The 22,387-nt window shown below is 38.4% G+C and overlaps 2 protein-coding genes across 4 annotated transcripts in view; one reads left to right on the top strand and one right to left on the bottom strand.

Annotated features, from left to right (window-relative positions):
* LOC5507022 (5-hydroxytryptamine receptor 2B) overlaps nucleotides 1–22,387 on the top strand; it is a 37,272-nt gene that overhangs the window by 331 nt on the left and 14,554 nt on the right. The window lies entirely within an intron of this gene.
* On the bottom strand, nucleotides 456–15,614 carry LOC5507000 (octopamine receptor beta-2R). 3 transcript variants are annotated; one of them, XM_032375495.2, is made up of 3 exons: nucleotides 15,556–15,614; nucleotides 12,698–12,829; nucleotides 456–2,766 (listed from the first exon to the last, which is right to left on the bottom strand). In XM_032375495.2, exon 3 carries the CDS (start codon nucleotides 2,732–2,734, stop codon nucleotides 1,685–1,687), a length of 1,050 nt encoding a protein of 349 aa, XP_032231386.1. In that variant the 5' UTR covers nucleotides 2,735–2,766; nucleotides 12,698–12,829; nucleotides 15,556–15,614; the 3' UTR covers nucleotides 456–1,684. The 3 variants fall into 3 exon arrangements, with proteins under 3 accessions (XP_032231386.1, XP_032231387.1, XP_001627684.1); XM_032375496.2 differs by lacking the exon at nucleotides 15,556–15,614 and adding an exon at nucleotides 12,938–13,024; XM_001627634.3 differs by lacking the exons at nucleotides 12,698–12,829; nucleotides 15,556–15,614 and adding an exon at nucleotides 7,646–7,996.

Raw genomic sequence — 22,387 nt, 5'->3', positions numbered from 1 at the left:
TGATAATGCCTGTTTGAAAAATCAATTTCAAGAATCCTTGTTTTACATCTTGTGCTATTGAGGAGATACTTTATAGCCTTAACCGTAGTTCAACTCTTTTCATATGATTTCTTGCCAACGACGTAAGTCAAAATCCGGAACGTTGATTTATCGAAACACTTGGGGAGCCAAACTGGACTGGTCTGCAAACGTCGTATTTAATGTATACGGATGCAGAAAAAGGGGATGAAACAACTGAAACTAACCCTTACCCAATGTTTTTGGCATTCACAACAAACAGTGCGTTAGTCAGTGGCTTTTCAAGAGGGTGTAAAAGTGGTGCATGAGTACTTCGATTGATTTCCACTCTCGCTATAGTTTTAAGTTGGTGTCCCTCCCCCCTGGATTGCGTCGAGAGAGAACGAACTTCGTTTACGATAACTCGAGTATGCAGCAAGCATTATCATGTCAATTAGTGTCTACAATCCTTCTCTTTTTTTATTCGGCTGTTGATTTTCAGTACATAGAGGAGACATACTAGCGTAAATGTGTGCGCCCTCTTTTCCGCGCACACTTAGAGAGACAAACAAATAGACAAACAAATAATGTTTTATGAAATAAGGAAAGCAGGACACAATTCAGTTAAATAACATTCCCGCCCAAAATTAATGGCCGCGAACCAACTTAGCGTTGGCATAAAGCGAACGGGAAAGCGATAAACAATAAAAGAGCCACAAGACTGGACTGTCTATACCCCCATTTCAGACGGAAGAAATTAATCTTTACCTCAAAGTGCTATGAAACTAATTGAGTTTTTTAAGTCCTTTTATCATAATGTTCTCCTGAAATCGTTTTAATCCGCAATCTGTAGTTTTTACATTAGCCAAGTTTTGGGACTTTATTGGGTCTTTGTTGTGCAGAAATGAACGGTATTAATCCAAGTGCGCGAATATTCAGGATCAATTTCCGCTTTTATTTACGTATCTGATTTTTGTTATTTTTCTGCGTTATCTAGAGCCCAGTGAGGCTTAATTGTGGGTTGGTTTACAAGTACGCAACGACCGGAGTGAATTAGCGGGCAACTCAGCAGGCAACTCGGTGAAGTTAGCTTAATGTGTAATATATTGCCAGGCATTTGGTCGATTTTTATGAAAATTGCACATGTTGGTACAAATGAGATAACGAACAGATTTATGTATGTACTATATCAGATATTATAAATCACGTGACTGTGTGATTTATAAACACACAGTCATTAAACGTTCCAGCGAGCAAGTCGTTACATTACTTTGGGCCATAACTACATTCCATTTTCACTGATAATCTCCAATCTTCGCCTTGCTCTGGCACGAGTTCCAGTGACAATGGAAAAGCTCTTGCGTTTCACTTGTATTTGCGTCGTCGTAGTGAGAACCAGTCTTTAGAGGATTACCACTGTACTGAAGTATACATTTCACGCTTTACATCAAGAAAGCGATTTTTTTCCAATTTTTGCTATATAATATAATGGTACTTCTGTTTTATGTTTTCTGTCTATAATCAACCTGAGGTTAATTTCTCCGCTTTTGACACGAACTACGTATGATATTCTCTCATATATTTCGCTCATTAATCATCAAGTCGTTTTTTATTGTATTTGGGATTTTATTTGATAGATTAGTTTGGCTTTTTGCTCGGTTTTTGCTTTTTGTGCGCGGAAAACCTTTCATCTTGATAAGCGCGCGCTGTTTTCTCGAGACACCAACCCCGTCTTTCCGCTCTCGCTGACATCACTCAGTTCTCTGTCTCGTCTCGACCCGCGCTCTAAATACGACCTTCGAGTAGTTGATCCGCGATAGAACGACTCCTGAAATCGTCGTTCCTTCAGAAGCAACGTTATTGGTCTCCTAAACTCAGGGCTGCGCGCGCTGTACACAACAGGGTTTAACGCTGACCCGAGATAGTGCAGCGCCTTGAAAAACAGTACCATGTTGAAGGTCACCACACTTGCACATGCACGGCACGTGTACAGCACCAGATTAAGGCTGAAGAACGGTAACCACGTGGCTAAGAAGAGTAAGATGAGCGCGAAAATAGTCACCGCTGTCCTGCTTTCTCGTTTGACGACCATAGCGCGCCGTCTGGTCATGCTTGTACGGCGCTTGACGACAATAATTATACTCATGTATGAGATGGATATTATGCTGAACGGAATAAAAAACCCAAGAGCGGAATAGACTAGAAATGTGCCCTTCCACTGACCGCCTTGAGGGAGGAAGAAATTCAACGCCGACACAGACGCCCCAAGGATCCAAGTCACCGCGAGAATCAGGAAATTCCACTTAGGATTCGAGATACGATGGCGTAAGGGGAAAGCAATAGCGTAGACCCTCTCCAAACTGATGATCATTAAATGCAGAATAGAAAGCATACCAGAGAAGATATCCATGGGGCTGAATACTTCCTTGACACGTGCAGCCTCGAGAAAACTTCCATTATACAACAAGTTCACAAACGTCACCCATAGAGGTATCGTTACCGTGCCAACGATGACGTCGGCGGCGGCTAAGCCAACCACGAAGTAGTTAGTCCGTGTGCGAAGTCTGCGCTTTTTGGAGAAGACGACGATGATAAGGACATTACCGATGACGGCGAATAACGCGATGAGAATGTAAACCACTGACCACGTGATAAGGTGGCTGTACTCGAGTAGCACCCCTCTACCTCCCCCACGGGTCAGGCGCGTCCCTGTGTGGTTGAGGCTGGAGTTAAGCATGCCCTGCCTTCAGCTGACGGGTGATTGGTATTCTAAACAAGAAAAGAGTTTGTAAATGATTTCTGCATCACGAAAGTTCAGAGTTGCCTGTGCTAACGCCAGACACAGAGGCGTAGCTAGGCAGGGGTGGGTAGGGGAGTGCGCATAAAACTTTTCACAAATATAGCGCGTAATAAATCAAACAAAATTTTAAACGCTCCCAATATTTTACTGACTGCTCTGTACCAGGACAGATGTGTGTTCAAAGAAACATTTTTAAAGATACACATTACTAAAGCTTTCTCATGTTAATATTAATATTTTTAAAAACCGACCATGATTTCAGCTTTAATGTAGTTCCCCAAAGATCCGAGTTGATGGTAATATTTGAATATTGAAAACTGTGATTTTTTTGATAAATATTATGATCCATGCACCTTATTTTTATAGGAATAGAATAATGTTATAATATGCCTATAGAATCACCTATAGCTGTACTAGAGTATAAAAAAACATCCATGAGCCCTGTGTTGCGGCGATTTCCTAGACCTATTCTAATAACTGTCATCAAAATGATTTGGGTTGCAGTCGATTTTCCTTAATGGTGATTACGGTTTATCCAGCGTACCTGAATAAACACACGCCATGTTATTAGTAGGTACGACATGACGCAAAACCCTGAACATGCGTACCTCGAAGAGATGGAGAAAGAAGATACAAATTCTTACAATGGCCATCAGCTCCTTGTATTCCGGCTGATTTTCCCTTTTCAAAACACAAATAACTTGAGGCCGGAATGCACATACCCAGATTTTGGCTTTTAAGATAAATTTTTTTACTTGATCATCCTTGCGCTATGTATGAGGGACGAAAAGCTGAAATTTCAATGACTACAAAAGGTTGCATCAATTAAAAAAAGTCGCATTTGATTTTTTTTTTTGATATTACTCACTAAATACTTAGGGGAATTTCCCGCCTTATTGGAAACGTCAAGTCATGTTTTTTCCGTCATGACAGTAGTATCAGCAATGTTAGAAGACACAAAATACTCTTCGGCGAGCACAAGCAGAAGTTTACCTTAGAACCGCGAACAACGCGACCACTCGCCGCCTCCCTCCCCCCCTTCCCCACCTCCCCCCCCCCCCCCCCCGGGTAATCCTGCTTTGAACCTGTACATGAAGAAAACGTTGTCATTTTGGGGATCTGGTACCCTAAATTTCTTTTCAAGGACCTTTTCAGTTGACCAAATTTTGTCAATATCATCGTTATGCTCTTCTAAATTGACCAATAAATTTTACAACCCCCTTCCCCGGGTAAAAATTACTCAGGTTCCTCTCACTTCGCGGCTAACAGAGCTAACTTGAAACATTCATGTGCGATTAAGCGTATGGTATATCGAAAAAGGCACTAAAGGTTGTTTGTCGACCCATGGATAGCTATTACCCTCTCCTTAAACGACCATCAACATGTCTGAGAAACAGATTTGACCACTGTGACAAAATATAATGTGTTAAGCAAGGCTTCCTTAAAGAAGGCCAATCACGCCGCCATTTTATGCTCCCGCTCAATGGCGAGTCACACAAGACATCCATTTCCATGGCTAATTCAAGCAAGTAACCAAGACATTTTCAATTAAATATCCTCAATAACATATCAGACTTTTCTTGCGAAAAAAATCCCTGTTTTTATTAATGATAAACAATAACAAAGGAGTGGGGATTGACATTCTTTAAGAGGGGAAATTCTTAAATATCCGCAGGTGCTCGTCTTTCTGTAGGTTACTTTCGATAATGAATCTGAACCTCTTCGCTTACGGGAAATATATCAGAGATCACCGATGAATCAAGGTGGATTGTTTTTATTCACATCCCCGCACGACCAAACTAACGATTTTCTGAACATTTGCTATACTCAAGCGGGTTTAGAAATATCAATATGCTTCCTGCAGCGAAAATCTGCTCTCAACAGAGTCACTAAGAGCGAGTGACGTCACCTTTGTTAGAATAGGGTTTACACAATACATGCAGTGAAACATCTCCGTAGAACCTTCGAGGGAGGGAAGCCCCGTGATCTTTACATTTGAAAGACACTGCTTTCAAGACTAAAATTAAATGTCTTGAAAATTATTACTTGCGGCTTGCTATGGGCTTAAACGCGGAAATCCAAGCATTTTTCGAAAATACAAGACTGTGACAATCTACAACAACCAAATTTGGCATGGTGAATAACCATAGGAGAAAAACATGATCTGCACAGTCTGTTGCCATGGAAGCTGCCAATTATGTTCCGCGTATAAGCCTATAGTCAAGCCTTAATTAGCCTGAGCGATCCAGTGCACCACCCCCTGCTATTGCACTGTAAAAGAAGGTATTGGAAAAGCTACGAGGGACAAAATATATCATTTTGGCGAGTTTCACAGGGCGTTTGCATTAGTAAAGACGGCTCGTGCAATTTGAGCTTTTTTTTTTTGAAAACTCACAAGTTGAAATTGAACTCGAAACCGTTTGATTACGGTCAAAACGGTCGTAGTTTGGAGGAAAACGGCTAAAATAAACCAGAAAGAGTCCGTTTCAGAATGCGTTTCACATCTGGCTCTTGGAGTTCTCCATAGTATAATTGTTTGTTAGCAAATCAGCGTCCAGTAATACTGTACTGAATTACCTTCTTTCTGCAAACTGAGAACTTTTCTGCTCTCAGCCAATCAGAATGTGTGCTCGACCTATTTTTTAGGGTAAATGGTGGCCCAATTGCTCGACACGTATTTTACAATAAACCAGAAGTCAACTGATCAGTTGATACTTCCGGCTTTATTGTCGGTAACATAAAATACAGCATCAAACAGCCTATTAAAACGGGCATTGTTCGAGCGTGCTAAATAGGAAACGTCATTCAAATGGCTTGACAGTTTACAGGAGAAATCACAGCATCTAGGTATTAGGGTTAGAAATTCCTTCGACCACACCCAATGTGCTACCTCTTAGGGGTAAGAATTGTTGTTGACCACGCCCATAGTGCTATCTCTTAAGGTTAAAATTGATTATGCTGTCGAGCACCCCGTCTGTTTTTCTCGAAGTCCCCCTAAGCCTCTATTTTTATCGGATTTCAGTTTAGAAAATATGAGATTTGTATACTCCTTATCAAGCTAATAATTATTTCACTTGCCAAATCTGCCCTAACACTATGTCCCACACCACCATATCTTGGGGGATAATTGGGTCAGTAGACATTTGTTCCTATGATTTTCACAAAAAAAAGCCGTATGACATCTAACAGTTCGGACGCGCCAAAACTAAGCCTTATGATTCTAGTAACTGCTTTTTAGACAAAAATTGATCTACAAACAGATGTTTTCGATTTAATGGCGCAAGAAATCAGTCAGAAATATGTAGATGGCGTACAGTAGTATGTTTTCAGTGATCAAGTTTGAATGTGCTGGTTCCGAAACTAGCTGCGGTCAATAAAAACGGTTTTAATCTTTGGTTATGTTGGCAAAATAGAATTGTCTTCAGGCTTTTATTAATAAGATAGCAACAGCTGCTATTTTATCATAATAAATATAGTATTTATACAATATTGAGTTTTCCTTATTTATCGTTGAATGCCTAAATGACAACTTAGAAAGCAGAACTGCCTCTATAACACAAAGGGAATAACTTAGGCTCAAGTGTATCATTCAAATGCAGTTTTCCTACCCGAACAGCTGATACAAGGGGCATAAAGTTAATATTAATATCGTTTTAGCGACAAAGAGTCTACAATAATCATCAGAGCGCTTATGTAAACACCCAAATCCACCTACATCCAAAAAACTTTATTGAAATGTAAGAGAATTCTTTCAACGTTGTGTGGACATTTCTGATGAAGACAAACAGCTAATGTTGCTTGTAAAAAGAGAGTAATGGAATTTTAAAAGAAAGATAAGGAGAAAACAGTTTAAGTCAAGGGTGAAAATTGGCTTCTTGAAAAACGATAGAAACTTTCTTTGCCATTCAAATTCACATTCATTTTGTTTTTAATTAAACTACTTTGTGGTCGAAAAGGAAATGAAAAACAAATATCTATAGATTCAATATGGAAAAGTGCAGGCCATAGCCTCATACATCATAATAGTTACTCTAGACGTCAGAGAATGATTGAGGCCACAAACGGACTGATTTAATATTTCTTGTGTTGATTTTCTTATATTTCTACAAACGAAAATATAAATAAGAGTCATCCTTTACGATTGTATGGCAAATAATAATTGCTTAGTCCTTCCCGTTAAAATTCGTCCAGAGACTATGAAATTTGTGGTCCTCTTTATCAAATATAAGCAAGAACATTACAAAAATCCATCCGAATCGATGGCTTCTTTTCATTCCCAATGCTATTGAATTAAACGGAAATTTAATGCGGAATAATGTTTAAGAATTGAGATTTTCGTTAAAGGTGATTGTCTCCTCGATACAGAATGCATAAAAGTTTTTGTTCTTAGCAAAACATTTAATTCAAAAACAGCAGGGATTTTGGCAAGAGACATGAAACAACATAAATTTTCAAAACATTCATAACAATGTCATCAAGAGAAACGTGAAGCAGCAATTCAACACTTTTATAAAACCGCAAATTTTTACTGACACGCTAGCGGCAAATGTCTACTCATAAAATTCCACTAAAACTGGTTTCTCGATTTTTGCTATCCGCCAATTGAGCCTCTATTCCGCCAAACCGTTTATAATTCGCCATCTCAACAAAACAAACACTTTCACAAGTCTGCACTTTGTAAACAAACTCGAAAGTCAAGATGAACAGAATTTAAATTCAATGTAATTTTCACCATTCCCCCTTAAAACAAGCTTTCATAAAACTCATGAATCTCTTTTCTCCTCCTTTTTGTACGGAGGAATATCCTCTTTTGATAGTCGTCGTTGACGAAACACGCGCTAAACTTACCTGGAAACTCACAGGAAAACAATTCAACCTTTATCGCGGTATTCACAGAGACGAAATCTGAGGAGCTAACTGTTTTGATAAAAATCACTTGTGTTAGTGATCTTATCTAAAGTGTTGCACATAAGAAGGATCTGTCTTCGCTATTCAGGCTTATGTTTTGGATTGCGCATGCGCAGTCAATTTTTATTTCATTCATTACATATCTGGCCGGCATTTCCATTACGTGGGAAACCAGAGCTCACACAGACAAAATAAATTGGCAAAAAATCTAAAGCTAAACGTTATGGGTATAGAAAGAGGTTAAAATACCGGATGTCATCTCTGGGTCTTATTTAACTGTTTGAGGGAAAGCAATCTCATTTACCGTCACTCCCCCATTAAGCATTCTCCCACCTACGCTTTAGAAAAACTTAACCCGAAGGCAACCACCGTTAACAAGCCAGACAAGCTTAATTCCATCATTTAAGTAGTCAAAGTAGGGTGTTAAAATCTAATGTCCAAAGTAGGGATTAAGCCGGACCTTTGGTAAATGGACAGAATTTGTTCCGGTTTTAAGTAGACTGACGGGGGAACCGGTGGGAAGTATTTGTACCTGCTGATTTATGTGAAACCTTTTCCGAAGGAATAATAGCGCTTTTCATTTCACAATGTATTCATTCTTTACAAATCCGTGCGCCTCGCAGCATGAAAACTTTTCCCATAAAAAGAGTGCAACCCGTGAGAGCAAAACACCCATGCAACACACATAGCGATTTTTGTTAGTAACTTTTACAAGACAATATAGGACATCCTAAGAAGAGAAATTTAGCTATGCAAATGAGAGCTTCTAATCAAACCATCTGTTAATCTTACTATATTTTCGGCCGCTGCACTAAATTTGTTTTTCACGGGACATAAAAGGCAGGGATCATCATTGCTGATTGAGATATGATATTCTAAAACTTGGTAGTGGTCTCTGCCAAGTTTTTTTTATAACATTTTGCCGAATGATATGCAGAAATTGTCAGCGCGAATGGCAAGCGTCGGTGTTTTTTTTTTTTACACTAACCTTTTTAATAAGAATCATAAGAATAAGAATCATATTATTGCGTTCATAATAACAACCAAGTGTTATAGCTATTAATCATTTGTGAGCTTCTCTTTCTAACACTACTACCATTATATTCTAATATACCCTAAAATTTAAGAAAATCCTAGCCTACACTGAAGATTAGACGTTCTGATGAGAAAAGTGTATTCCCACAGAGGCGTAAAGGTGCCGTGGCCTTGTTAAATTCCTACCCATAAAAACACCTTATTGAATTGTTATTTCTATTCGCAGTTTGCACTGAGAGGGCACACGAAAGATACATAGCCTGATGCAGGGCAAATCACATTTGTGTAAAAATGCTGAATAAGTAATTGTTCACGGCTCTTGAAGCAAAAGGCAATTCAGCTTGCCTTCAGGCATTGTGATGATGTTTCCACGGTAGCTATGGGCAGAATGATGGAATTCTTCCCCAGCTGCTGCGAAAAATATTTCTAACAATGTTTCTTATTATTATCTTATCATTATTTTTTGCACCCATTGATACCTTAAGTTAAAATTTTAAATAATACTGGCTATGAATCGCTTATTAATATGGCATTATAATCATACTCTTAAGGACCAGGAACACCCCAATCAACGTTGCTAAACACAACAAATCTAAAACCAATCTTTATTCATCTCAAGATTTTTTCATCAAATACTAAACAAAAGATCAAAAACAGCTGCTTTTTCGCTCAGAAAAACCCTAAATCTGTTTTGTATTTTTATTCATGTGAAAACAATTATGGTCCGGTCTTTACCGCAAAGTTTTCGCTTCCTCTCGCCGCGTTGATACTATCGCGCGATGTCAAGTACTTAAGGCCTCACACTCCCTTCAATAATAATACAATAATCCTTGTTCATCGAGGTCAGCATATTAACCGAATACACAGTTTTCTAACATATGGCCCTCGTAAACATTGCAAGCACTTTATTGCGTCCCAAGTGTTTTTTTTTTACGTCCCTTCGGTTCAGGTTAGTGTAGTTCAGCTTGACGAGACTCTTCAACTTAAAAAATCTTCAACTTCAACTTACTTGTGACACAAATTCGAATAAAACTGGGAAAAAATCCCCTGTTTGATCTAGGATTTGAACCTGGGCCACAGCGGCGAGAGGCCTACGTGCTTCCCTTATTACCTTCTGGTAAGAATATCTATTTACACAGCAATTGCCCCCAAGAGGCCGTTGACAGCCACCTTTGGTAGGGTAATTACCGCTAATGTCTGGCCCTTTGATGATAATACGCGAATTAGATCTGCGAAAGCATAGGCACGACATAATCAATGCACAAAAAGATACAAAGATGCCCCCAAAAAAATTGTGGCTTATTTTTGACAAGTGATGGCACAAGCAGGGTTTTTTTTACTGCTGAGAAGATGCCAGAGGAGAGGTACAAGAGTGCAATTGGTTTTCAATAATTCTAACCGTTTGGCTCGATGGGGAACCGAAACCAGCTATAGCTATCCAGAAATTCTTAATGCATTACTGGTGGTTATGTAATATATGAAAAACGAGTGCGGGTGTCTCATCAGGGATTCCAAATACCGAGAGAGATGAAAGCACGAGGCCTTCATCGTGTCGAGGTGTTTGGAAGCACAAGTTTTTTTTATATCGCTTCTCCAAGTATTCACCCAAGAATGTCACGATGAAATTGCATTTTGCACTAATTGTAAAAGGGGCACGAAGGGGATGCTAAATTGCTTTTCAAACTATCGACCAAACAATGCCGAGAAGTTTGTGTCCAATCACAACCTGCTTTTTCTCAAGGGAAATACAATTAGTACATTTTGTTATTTGTTATGCGACGCAAGATCATTCATTCGGAGAGAGAAGCTTGAGCTATGGCCGAAAGTTTCGCGGCCAACCGTTTTCGTTCTCCCATAAGTGCGGTGAGGACGAAAAGAAAATTGGTTGAAGCCAACATCCCAGTGGTAGTTCTGGAATGGTAGTTCTGGAATCTTTCGCAATGGTTATATGACCCAACTATTGTTGTAAGGAGAGTTAACAATGGAAATTACAGCTAAAAGTAAAAGCCCTTTTAAATTTCCCAAGTGTTAACCCGTGCTCCTCCCAATATAAACGGGTTCTTAAATGCTCGAGTCGTTTACATAATAAATAGCGATGACAATACCCACATTATAATGTTGCATTTTTATACCGGACGTTTTGTAATGTCTAATACACCGGAAGTCAATGTATTACACTGCTGAAAGCCGGAGAGTCAGTCGGGATTTCCGACTACGTACCGGTAAGCGGCTCCGTAAAACCGCTGACTTCCCGCAGACTCACGCTTCCTCTACGCCGAAAGACTGCCTACTGTTTCCTAGGCTTGTGATTAAAATTATGATAAATAAAGTTGTCATTGATGTTATTGTTCTATAAATAGTTCTTGATATCCAATGATAATCCAGATGAACATCACTAGTGGTTTGGATCACATATCACGTTTTCATTGGGTATCAAGACCCATGCATGTGACCCAAATCCTCTCCACTCATCGGCTAATGCACGCATGCATAATTAATGAGTTTGAGAATTTAAATTAATAATCAAAACTGATGGTCATTCTAAAGCGAGAATTAAGGCTATATACGACATAATATGACTGTGTAATATAGCACACAGTAAAAGCGTAAAAGATTAGTAAAACTTAATTGCACTATTTTGTACAATAACTAAATCTTGATTTGTCAATTCTCCTCACAAAATAATGTGGCTGCTCAACCGATAGTGAGACAAAAGAAAGCCAAAGTCACTATTTTACTATATATGATGTTGGTGTTGTTGTTGCTGATAATGTTGATGATGTTGGTGGTGGTAGTGGTGGTGATGATGATGTTGTTGTTGATGATGATGATGTTGTTGTTGATTATGATGATTATCATGTTGATCTAGAAGGTTGTGGCGATGATGATTATCGATGCTGATACATGATGGTGATGCGTGTGACGGTATGCAAATGCGGACTTGTCGCTGGTGATGATGATGATGAAGATTTTAATGATGCTGTTGATAATGCAGTAATGATGATGCTGATAAGTGATAATGATGAAGATGCTCTTGATGGTGATGATGACGATGATTATGATGCCGTTGAAGGTAATTAAGATGATTTGAGTGTGGCGATCGTGATGGTGATGACAATCACGACTTAAGTATTTTCAATAGACGAATACCTGGCTTTGAGATTATGTCAACGTGCCTTTTGTACCCATCAGCTGTTTGACAATGAATGTTGTCATATCACGTAGGGCTAGAAAGTTTCATATTTCATTAGAGCAAGCCACAATGTTACATTCTGAAATCGTCTTAGGCTATAATGTTTACACAGACTTGGTATAAACTTTTCCTTGAGTTTTAGAGAGACCTTATTATTCTACACCGGCTTTGAGCCGGTCTTGAGGGCGCTCTTGTATGTCTATGATGTCCTTCTGTGACTTGATCATAATGTCATTTTTTAAGTGAATCCAGTTATTTTCTAAGTGATCAAAATTAAATAGGAAAACACCTTCAGTGGTTTCTTCAAATACAGAAAATTTATGACTAAGCGCTTTTAATTGGAATATTGCAATGATTGTCATTAGTCAGAAATTTTCTGTATTTTAGGTTGTCACTTTTGATGAATTGGTCATAGCGGTACAAATAAACTGTACTAAATACCAACTAAAAGCGGTTAGACCACTTTAATCAATTTACATTTTTAACGAGAAGACACGCTTTTACGGTACCCCAAGAACATATCATGTTATTCTGAGTCAATAAAAATGACGAGAGAGGAGATTGTACCTTCGAAGAATGCCTCGCTTTTGGATCAGTTTTAGAACATGACAAAATGTGGTCGTCGAAGATGAACTCTGACACTTATAATGCGGTAATCCCCGTGAAACCGTCTCCTTGGGATATCCCATGGTTAAAGGAAGATAAAAGCTCTATTCTAACGCGCTATTTTGATCAATATGAAGTTATATCAAACACGACGTTACATGGAAAGCGAGAAATCCTAAATCATCAATTCCCCTGTCATGTCTTGCTCCCTGTAGTTTCGCTCGTTGTGGAGTACATTCGCTTGTCGCTGGGATCTAAGCAGGATGAATGTCTCTTTCGATCGAGTTTATCTGTAAAGATCAACAGACCTGCGTTCACTTGCCGCCAGAAGAGCGACCTTTCATCAGTATACTGCGATAACTAAATAAGATAGCCCCTCAGTGATTAGCATAGCATACATTTAGACCGCAGATAGAGGGAAAGCTTTTGCTCCTATCTTTCCAGGGTGTGAACGAGTTTGCGCTCTTAAGTGAATCCCACTACTGTTGTTTGCCTTTTTCGCATTTCATCGATGACAGTAAAAATTCAAAACATCTTCTAAAAAAATCTTTTTGTTTAGATACTATAACAATACCTTTGTTCTGTACTGATTTGGTAAGGTTTAAGCGTGTGAAATGCATTATTAGTCGATTTTGCGCTCGATCTTTAATTGCAATAATATTAGGTCTAAATTGAGTGTGTTGGCCAGTAGGCCCAAATTGTTGGCGCGACTAGACGCCTTTAAACAGCGGGTCACTCAAAATACAACCGCTTTATTCTTTTTGTTGTCAAAATTGGCTGTATGCCCTCTATTTAAAACGCAAAATACGAGCGAGGGAAGGTATACTTGTTGTTACAGCTACTTGACACAATTTGGCAATCGCGTTAAATAGATCAAGTACCGCAAAGGTGCAAACAAGTTAGTATTTTAATCCCCCATTGATCTTTCCATTCGGTTTTACAATCGAAGCCCGAGTTCGTAAACTTAGACGAATACATTTGTACTTGTGACATCGTCTGCAGTACTGCCAGCAGTTATTAAGATAAAAATGGAATTGCTATTGACTCTTGCTCGCGAAAACAACCCCTGACTTACGGCAAATTCAATATTTGCTTTTCCCCTCGTCCGTCAGCGTAACAAAGGATTTCTCTTATCAGCTTTCTCTCGTCATGGCCATTAAGACTTGTTTATCCCTGCATCACTACAGTGACGGGTACGAATATCAAAACATTTCCCGGGCGACTACCTACATGTGAGTATGAATCTTGTAAGAAGATCACATAGCCCTTCACTGAGGGGCCATGATCTGTTTATATCTGACGGTGATGTTAACAAACGTTTTTCTTGCTCCAAATGTTTTTTCGCAGGCAGTTTTTTTCTTCGAAAAGTCGCTTGCCTTTTTAGCAGAGGATTGCTTGTTTTGACTTTTTTTTAGAAAATGCTTGAATCTGTGAATTGTTTTGGCGAATTTTCGTTATCAACCCGTCAGATATCAGATTTTTGGCTTCAAATGAGAATTAATACAAAAGAGCCCTCGAAAGTTGTCTTTTCTCTTTATAAAGTGATGGTAATTCTGGGTGTACCGGCTCATTTTATACTTATGCCCCCATGATTCCCAATTTTCTCTTTTCACAAAACTAAAACAGCTCGGTGAGTATCTATACTCAAAGGCTGCAACAAAGTTGCGACTATTGCATTTTTTAATTTTTTTAATTGAGCAGTCGCGAAGGCTGTGTGACACACACCTCACCCCCCTCGGCCGCTAAAAAGCGGTCACTTCCCTTTGAAGAATAGTCAAGTCGTAGTCTTGTATAACTCCTTGCTTGCCTCTCCCCTCCCCCTAGCTAATATAACATCTTTCCATGTTCAGCGTGTCCAAGTGGACACTCCCCCTCCCCCCCCTTAGCAAATATACCAGTTCTTCTTCAAGTGAACAGTGTAAATTGAAAAAACCTTTAAAAGAAAAAGTCGACAACAACGCAGATTTATGTTAAAAAAACGATATTTCGGCAGGCCAATATGGTTTCTTCCTACATTTTGGAAATTAAAAGGCTTGGAGCAGAGCAGAAATTAAACATTCAACTTTAGTTTTTTTTTCAGACATCCAGTAAATAAGGATACGTCCTTTAATAAAGACGTTTTGTTTATGGTTCCATGTCCTTATTTTTTAGACGGGATTCCTCCCCCTCCTTCGAATTTCAAGGAGCAAAGCCAGGTACGGACCGCGCCACAATACATTGGTTAGATAGTCAAGTATTAATTTGCAGCAAATGCTGCAAATGCGGTGTGCGACACGATTTCTCTTCTTTTTAATAACCCAAACTGTTTACATTTTTCGGTACTTGTTATCAGCCCTACATTGTTTCCAATGTATGTGTTTGTTCCTATTTCGTTTATTGTTTAGACTTATTGGCATTTAGGTAATCCTTTAACAGTCCGACTTGATTACCAATTTAGCGAGGTTCTCTCATTGTTTGCACAATATCGATCTTTGACTGTCTGTTACTTTGAAAAGTACACACTAGTCAAATTTGGATTTACAGCTCGTGTATGCGAGAGGAAATAATTTCTAGAGAAATGATCCGTGTTTTCGCAATAAAGGGTTAAAAATCAAAATATTACAAATAAAAATAAAGCCCTTAATGATTAAGCCAGCGTTTAAATAACACCCCCTAATTTAAAAGAACCCAGTCAATTTTGCACACCCCACAGTATTAATATGCAAAAGAATTAGCTTCTCCAACGTGGTCAATTTACGAACCACATTACAGTATCCTTGTCTTAAAGAGTAATTTTATCCAGCTTTGTGAGATATCGTTTTCTTAATGCAAAATACAAAGTCAGTCTCAAAGTCCTCTCCAGTTTTTGAAGCCTACCTTTCACTCAGCATTTTGTTATCCTAGGATGATCGCGTCTTTTCCATCACGATGCGTGTTCAAATTACTTATAATATACAAAAACCTTACATACAACAAGAAGATCTACCGGCAGACAAGGAATGAAACGTACATAAGCAGAAGAAATATGTAAACTTACCATTCAAACCAGTACTAGCTGGTAAATTTCCAAACAGTGCAAAAGTCCTCATCTCCCACGCATGCGCATTTGGTGCGGGATTGTTTAATCGATTTTTATTGATATGAGAACGACGCGCTAAAAGGTGTAAATTGGAACTTCGTGTGTACTTTTCTTGGTATCTAAACTTCCTTAAATTTGTTCCTGGAACCGTAAATTTGTATATTCAAACGCAATAATACAAAGATTTTCATTTTTAACATTCCTCGGCCATGGTTTATAATCATCTACCCTGGGTACCAGGGGCTCGAGCTTCACTCCGACAACACGAGCCGCGAAGCGGCGACAACCTCGAGACTCTGGTACCCAGGGTAATAATTATCGCCCCCCAGCGGTAGTTTCCTGGATCAACAAAAGTATTAGCGCCACTGTTTATTTGTTTATAAACGAACATTTTATGCATAATAACGGTTAAATCCAAGAATCGGTTAGATAGTTTTTTTTTTTCATTTATCTCTAGTAATTTGAATTCGAAACAGTCTACGTCGCTTTAATCTCGGTATATCCGACTTGTAGACGCGTGGTTTTGTAGGCTCAATCCATCCTTCAATTAAACAGCTCAATTCTATTTCCAAAGTATCAAATAATACAAGGAAAGTTGTATTTTTTGAAGGTTTTGAATATTAAACAAAAAAAAACAGCATTGTCGCGTAAGTCGAATACTGTATGCAAACTTTAATACCAAGTTTTCTCGCACAAAAAATCTCATCGACACTTCTACTTGCTCGCTGCCAAAAGGGCATTGTCAACAAAATCTTTTCAAATATTTGGCTTCAGCCAATGAATTCTTAAAAAAACAATTTTCAAAGTATAGTAGAGAATAATTTAACTTTTACTACCCCATGCAGAGGTTTAAGGATAGTTTAAGGCAGGGTGTACGTTTAAGCAACTTCAATATCTATAAAAACACTTATAACTACCTTCAAAACACAGTCATTATTTCCAAATCGTGGGTACAGCGAACAAAAGTAACAATATAAAAATATCGGGATTTTGTTATGGGTTTTTCATGTCTTGAAACCACGAATATTCGGAATAGAATAAGTGAGTGGCGGATCTAGGATTTTTCAAAGGGCTATTCAATCTTTTTTTTTTTGCTTGAAAATGGTCTAGAATGGTGGGTTTTATTGAGTTCAAAAAGCCACCCCAGGATTTGCCAATGAGTGGTGTGTCTGGTTCGAGTTTATACAAAATCATTCCTACCAACAAGCGGACGATATGATTCAGTATCATTACAATGCCAGAGTAAGTTCTACAAATTATTTAACTCACGGTCTTCCGAAAGTCTTTACCACACGGCTTTTGTGTGCACACGACGTTTCTCGGCATTCATAAGGCTTATCTATACACATAACGATTTGTCGGACAGACTTCATAGTGTTTCAGAGTATAGATATTTGCGAATTTTATCAGTAAATTACTGTCATGTCTTGAGTCAAGTCGGGACGACACGTACTCATTTTAATCAGAAATACAAACCAAACATCATCAAACTCCATTTTCCCTCCCGTAGTAAAATGTGTTTTTCATTTAGTGTTCGTACCCTGGGTTTGAAGGATGCCCAAAAGAAGTAGTGTAATTTCTTAGTCAAATGCTTCAGTTTACAATGAAAGTTGAAATTATTCTGCTTCAATCGTTGTTACAACAGCTCTGATGAATCTGAATTTCAAACCGTGAAGACCTACCTTTGTTCACTGCAAGAATTTCATCTTTTGTACTTTCCGATCCTTCTTCTTATTTACTTCACAATTCTAGGATGTAACGATAAAAGTAACCACGATATTACCAAGGTATGATTCCTAAATAAACACTAAAACGTTATTAAAGTTGCAATTGTTGCGGCCAGGGGAATTTAATAACTGTGTTTTTTTTACAATTTATATCGGCTCTTTTTAAAGCGCCAGTGGAATCGATCATTAATGTCGACCTCCTGTAGATTTCCATGGTAACAAGCAATTTTCTTAATTACCAAAGTTTATTGAAACTAACCATTCTAACACGGCAAAGAAAAGAAAATTAAGAATACAAATAGAAACTTGTTTACAAAAAGTCTGTAAAATCAAATTAGTGTGTGATACGCAATTTAGTACATTCGTATGGTACGTGATATGTGTAGTGTGTAGGGTATGTGATATGTGTAGTGCGTAGGGTATGTGATATGTGTAGTGCGTAGGGTATGTGATATGTGTAGTGTGTAGGGTATGTGGTATGTGTAGTGTGTAGGGTATGTGATATGTGTAGTGTGTAGGTATGTGATATATGTAGTGCGTAGGTATGTGATATGTGTAGTGCGTAGGTATGTGATATGTGTAGTGCGTAGGTATGTGATATGTGTAGTGCGTAGGTATGTGATATGTGTAGTGCGTAGGGTATGTGATATGTGTAGTGCGTAGGGTATGTGATATGTGTAGTGCGTATTGTATGTGGTATGTGTAGTGTGTAGAATATGTGATATGTGTAATGCGTATGGTATGTGATATGTGTAGTGCGTATGGTATGTGATATGTGTAGTGCGTAGGGTATGTGATATGTGTAGTGCGTAGGGTATGTGATATGTGTAGTGCGTAGGGTATGTGATATGTGTAGTGCGTAGGGTATGTGATATGTGTAGTGCGTAGGGTATGTGATATGTGTAGTGCGTAGGGTATGTGATATGTGTAGTGCGTAGGGTATGTGATATGTGTAGTGCGTAGGGTATGTGATATGTGTAGTGCGTAGGGTATGTGATATGTGTAGTGCGTAGGGTATGTGATATGTGTAGTGCGTAGGGTATGTGGTATGTGTAGTGTGTAGGGTATGTGGTATGTGTAGTGTGTAGGGTATGTGAGATGTGTAGTGCGTAGGGTATGTGATATGTGTAGTGCGTAGGGTATGTGATATGTGTGGTGCGTAGGGTATGTGATATGTGTGGTGCGTAGGTTATGTGATATGTGTGGTGCGTAGGTTATGTGATTTCTGTAGTGCGTAGGTTATGTGATTTGTGTAGTGCGTAGGTTATGTGATTTGTGTAGTGCGTAGGTTATGTGATTTGTGTAGTGCGTAGGTTATGTGATATGTGTAGTGTGTAGGTTATGTGATATGTGTAGTGCGTAGGGTATGTGATATGTGTAGTGCATAGGGTATGTGATATGTGTAGTGCGTAGGGTATGTGATATGTGTACGTCCGTACTTCGTAAAACGAAATTCCTCAAAACAACTTCGAACAAGCCAAAATACCCCAAATATTTCAAAAATCGAACATTTGGATAAAGGCTCGGCGTATTTTCCGTGAAAAATATCGATCAAACCAATTTCTAGCAGGGAATCAGATAACTAATTGATATACACTATTTGACGGTTTTCGCCAAACTAATTATTATTACAACGATGTTTTACGGTGTAGATTTAAAAAAGATGTTTCTAAAAATAATTTATATTCTTGAGTGCTGTGAAAAATGATTTATTTTCATCGCCACCCTTCAATAGCGCATTGTTTGGTACCCAAGTACGCGCAAGAGGGAGGTATACAGATTAGCCTTCGCTTGGAGAGTAGAGCTAATCGATAATGTGGGGTATCTGCCAACACACATCAAGATGAACACACTGCAGCGGAAACGTTTTTTTGTAGCATTCAGTTGCCAATAGCACGAGTTATATATTTAGGTATATTTAGAGATAACGTAGGCGAGATAAGATGAAAACATAAATTATCTCTTTGATTCTCCCTAGTTCAATTTTAATTTCCTTTTCGTTAAGATTTTGCGAATATTGAAAAGATCCGTTCACATAGCATAGGGTAAATTACGTTCTTGTCACTTTTAATTTAAGATTTCCAATGTTAGGAGAAACTGGTGGTGAATCAGGGCCGGATATGCATACCAGCCCGCTATGGGAAGATATATATTTCTGAGCTCATTTAAATTAGGTTGTCATTCTTTGTAAACCTGGGCCTGGCTCCTTGAAATATTAAGTTAATATACCCAAACAACATAACTATTTACCCTCTTCAGATAAGAGTTATTAATCGTGCTTTCAGATTTGTTTATAGTTTTTGCATGATTTTATACCCGTATCGTTTCGTTTTGATGGATCTCGTATGTGATGTGTGTAGTGTGTAGGGTATGTGATGTGTGTAATGCGTAGGGTATGTGATGTGTGTAACGCGTAGGGTATGTGATATGTGTAGTGTGTAGGGTATGTGATATGTGTAATGCGTAGGGTATGTGATATGTGTAATGCGTAGGGTATGTGATATGTGTAGTGCGTAGGGTAGGTGATATGTGTAATGCGTAGGGTATGTGATATGTGTAATGCGTAGGGTATGTGATATGTGTAATGCGTAGGGTATGTGATATGTGTAGTGCGTAGGGTAGGTGATATGTGTAATGCGTAGGGTATGTGATATGTGTAATGCGTAGGGTATGTGATATGTGTAGTGCGTAGGGTATGTGATGTGTGTAATGCGTAGGGTATGTGATGTGTGTAATGCGTAGGGTATGTGATATGTGTAGTGTGTAGGGTATGTGATGTGTGTAGTGTGTAGGGTATGTGATGTGTGTAGTGTGTAGGGTATGTGATGTGTAGTGTGTAGGGTATGTGGTATGTGTAGTGTGTAGGGTATGTGGTATGTGTAGTGCGTAGGGTATGTAGGGTATGTGATATGTGTAGTGTGTAGGGTATGTGATATGTGTAGTGCGTAGGGTATGTGATGTGTGTAGTGTGTAGGGTATGTGATATGTGTAGTGTGTAGGGTATGTGGTATGTGTAGTGCGTAGGGTATGTAGGGTATGTGGTATGTGTAGTGTGCAGGGTGTGTGATATGTGTAGTGTGCAGGGTGTGTGATATGTGTAGTGCGTAGGGTATGTGATATGTGTAGTGCGTAGGGTATGTGATATGTGTAGTGCGTATTGTATGTGATATGTGTAGTGCGTAGGGTATTTGATATGTGTACGTCCGTACTTCGTAAAACGAAATTCCTCAAAACAACTTCGAACTAGCCAAAATACCCCAAATATTTCAAAAATCGAACATTTGGATAAAGGCTCGGCGTATTTTCCGTGAAAAAATTCGAGCAAACCAATTTCTAGCAGGGAATCAGATAATCCCTTAATGACTAATTGATATACACTATTTGACGGTTTTCGCCAAACTCATTATTATTACAACGATGTTTTACGGTGTAGATTTAAAAAAGATGTTTCTAAAAATAATTTATATTCTTGAGTGCTGTGAAAAATTATTTATTTTCATCGCCACCCTTCAATAGCGCATTGTTTGGTACCCAAGTACGCGCTAGAGGGGGGTATACAGATTAGCCTTCGCTTGGAGAGTAGAGCTAATCGATAATGTGGGGTATCTGCCAACACACATCAAGATGAACACACTGCAGCGGAAACGTTTTTTTGTAGCATTCAGTTGCCAATAGCATGAGTTATATATTTAGGTATATTTAGAGATAACGTAGGCGAGATAAGATGAAAACATAAATTATCTCTTTGATTCTCCCTAGTCCAATTTTAATTTCCTTTTCGTTAAGATTTTGCGAATATTGAAAAGATCCGTTCACATAGCATAGGGTAAATTACGTTCTTGTCACTTTTAATTTAAGTTTTCTAATGTTAGGAGAAACTGGTGGTGAATCAGGGCCGGATATGCATACCAGCCCGCTATGGGAAGATATATATTTCTGAGCTCATTTAAATTAGGTTGTCATTCTTTGTAAACCTGGGCCTGGCTCCTTGAAATATTAAGGTAATATACCCAAACACAATACTATTTATCCTCTTCAGATAAGAGTTATTAATCGTGCTTTCAGATTTGTTTATAGTTTTTGCATGATTTTATACCCGTATCGTTTCGTTTTGATGGATCTCGCAAATTTTAAGCAATTTTACGATTTTGCTTTTTTTTTTTCTTTTATCTGGAGCTGACATCTCGCACGTATTGGGACCACTTGCTTATGAACGTCTCTTACAATTAATTCATGTGTTAACCTTTATCGGTGAATTTCAGGAAAATAGCTTGAGATACCAGTTCTTGGTATCATTTCTTTGAGTATACAATAAAACGTACGCTCAGTGATATATCTAAGTGATAATATTACGTAGCTTATCTAGAACATTTTCATTTTTTCAAAGGTTGTTATAAAATATTATAAGGCGCAATAAATATTAATGGTACTGAAGTATGAAACATATTGACTTTGGTGGAGAATTTCCCACTCCCTACCTTCTTGTCAAGTCCTATCGGTGTTGGTATTAAAAATATTTTTTATTCACATAGCTTCTATCCCATAGGCCATAGCCTCTATATATTTAAATATGTGGTCCTATAAATACAAAAGCCCAAATTTGGCAGAGTCGAATACCAGTTTTTGGTGTATTGTTAATATTTGGTTCGGATTTAGGGCAGAGAAGAGAAGAGATAGGCTTGTTTGGGGTAGATAACAAATTCATGTCTCACAACCTGTTTAGAGTAGAAAATAATTTTCAGATGCTTTTGCTGTTTTGAAGTCCAGTGTCGCAGAAATAGACAGGGCTTTATGAAAAGGAAGAATCAAAGAATGAGGCTAAAAAAGGACAACAATCGTTCAGGGTGGTATGGCTCCTCACCAAATTATTTATCGGCTTTACTACATACTTTACTTAAATAGGCAAAAAGAATCGTGAGACAACACTCCCACTTAAAAACAAAAACTGCACTAAGGTCCCAAGCTTCCTCAGTTTCAAGTGGAGGGAGGTGATCCGGACCGTGTTTCGAATAACATTTTTTATCGTTATCATGATGTGCGATAACCGAGCATAGAAAAGTCGT

This window comes from Nematostella vectensis, chromosome 7, assembly GCF_932526225.1.
Source record: "Nematostella vectensis chromosome 7, jaNemVect1.1, whole genome shotgun sequence".
Lineage (NCBI taxonomy): Eukaryota > Metazoa > Cnidaria > Anthozoa > Actiniaria > Edwardsiidae > Nematostella > Nematostella vectensis.
Note: the sequence above shows the minus strand (reverse complement) of the source record. Positions and strands in the feature narration are given on the sequence as shown.

Excerpts from the sequence above, each read along its gene's own strand:
- LOC5507000 (XM_032375495.2), bottom strand. The coding sequence starts at position 2,734 with ATGCTTAACTCCAGCCTCAACCACACAGGGACGCGCCTGACCCGTGGG.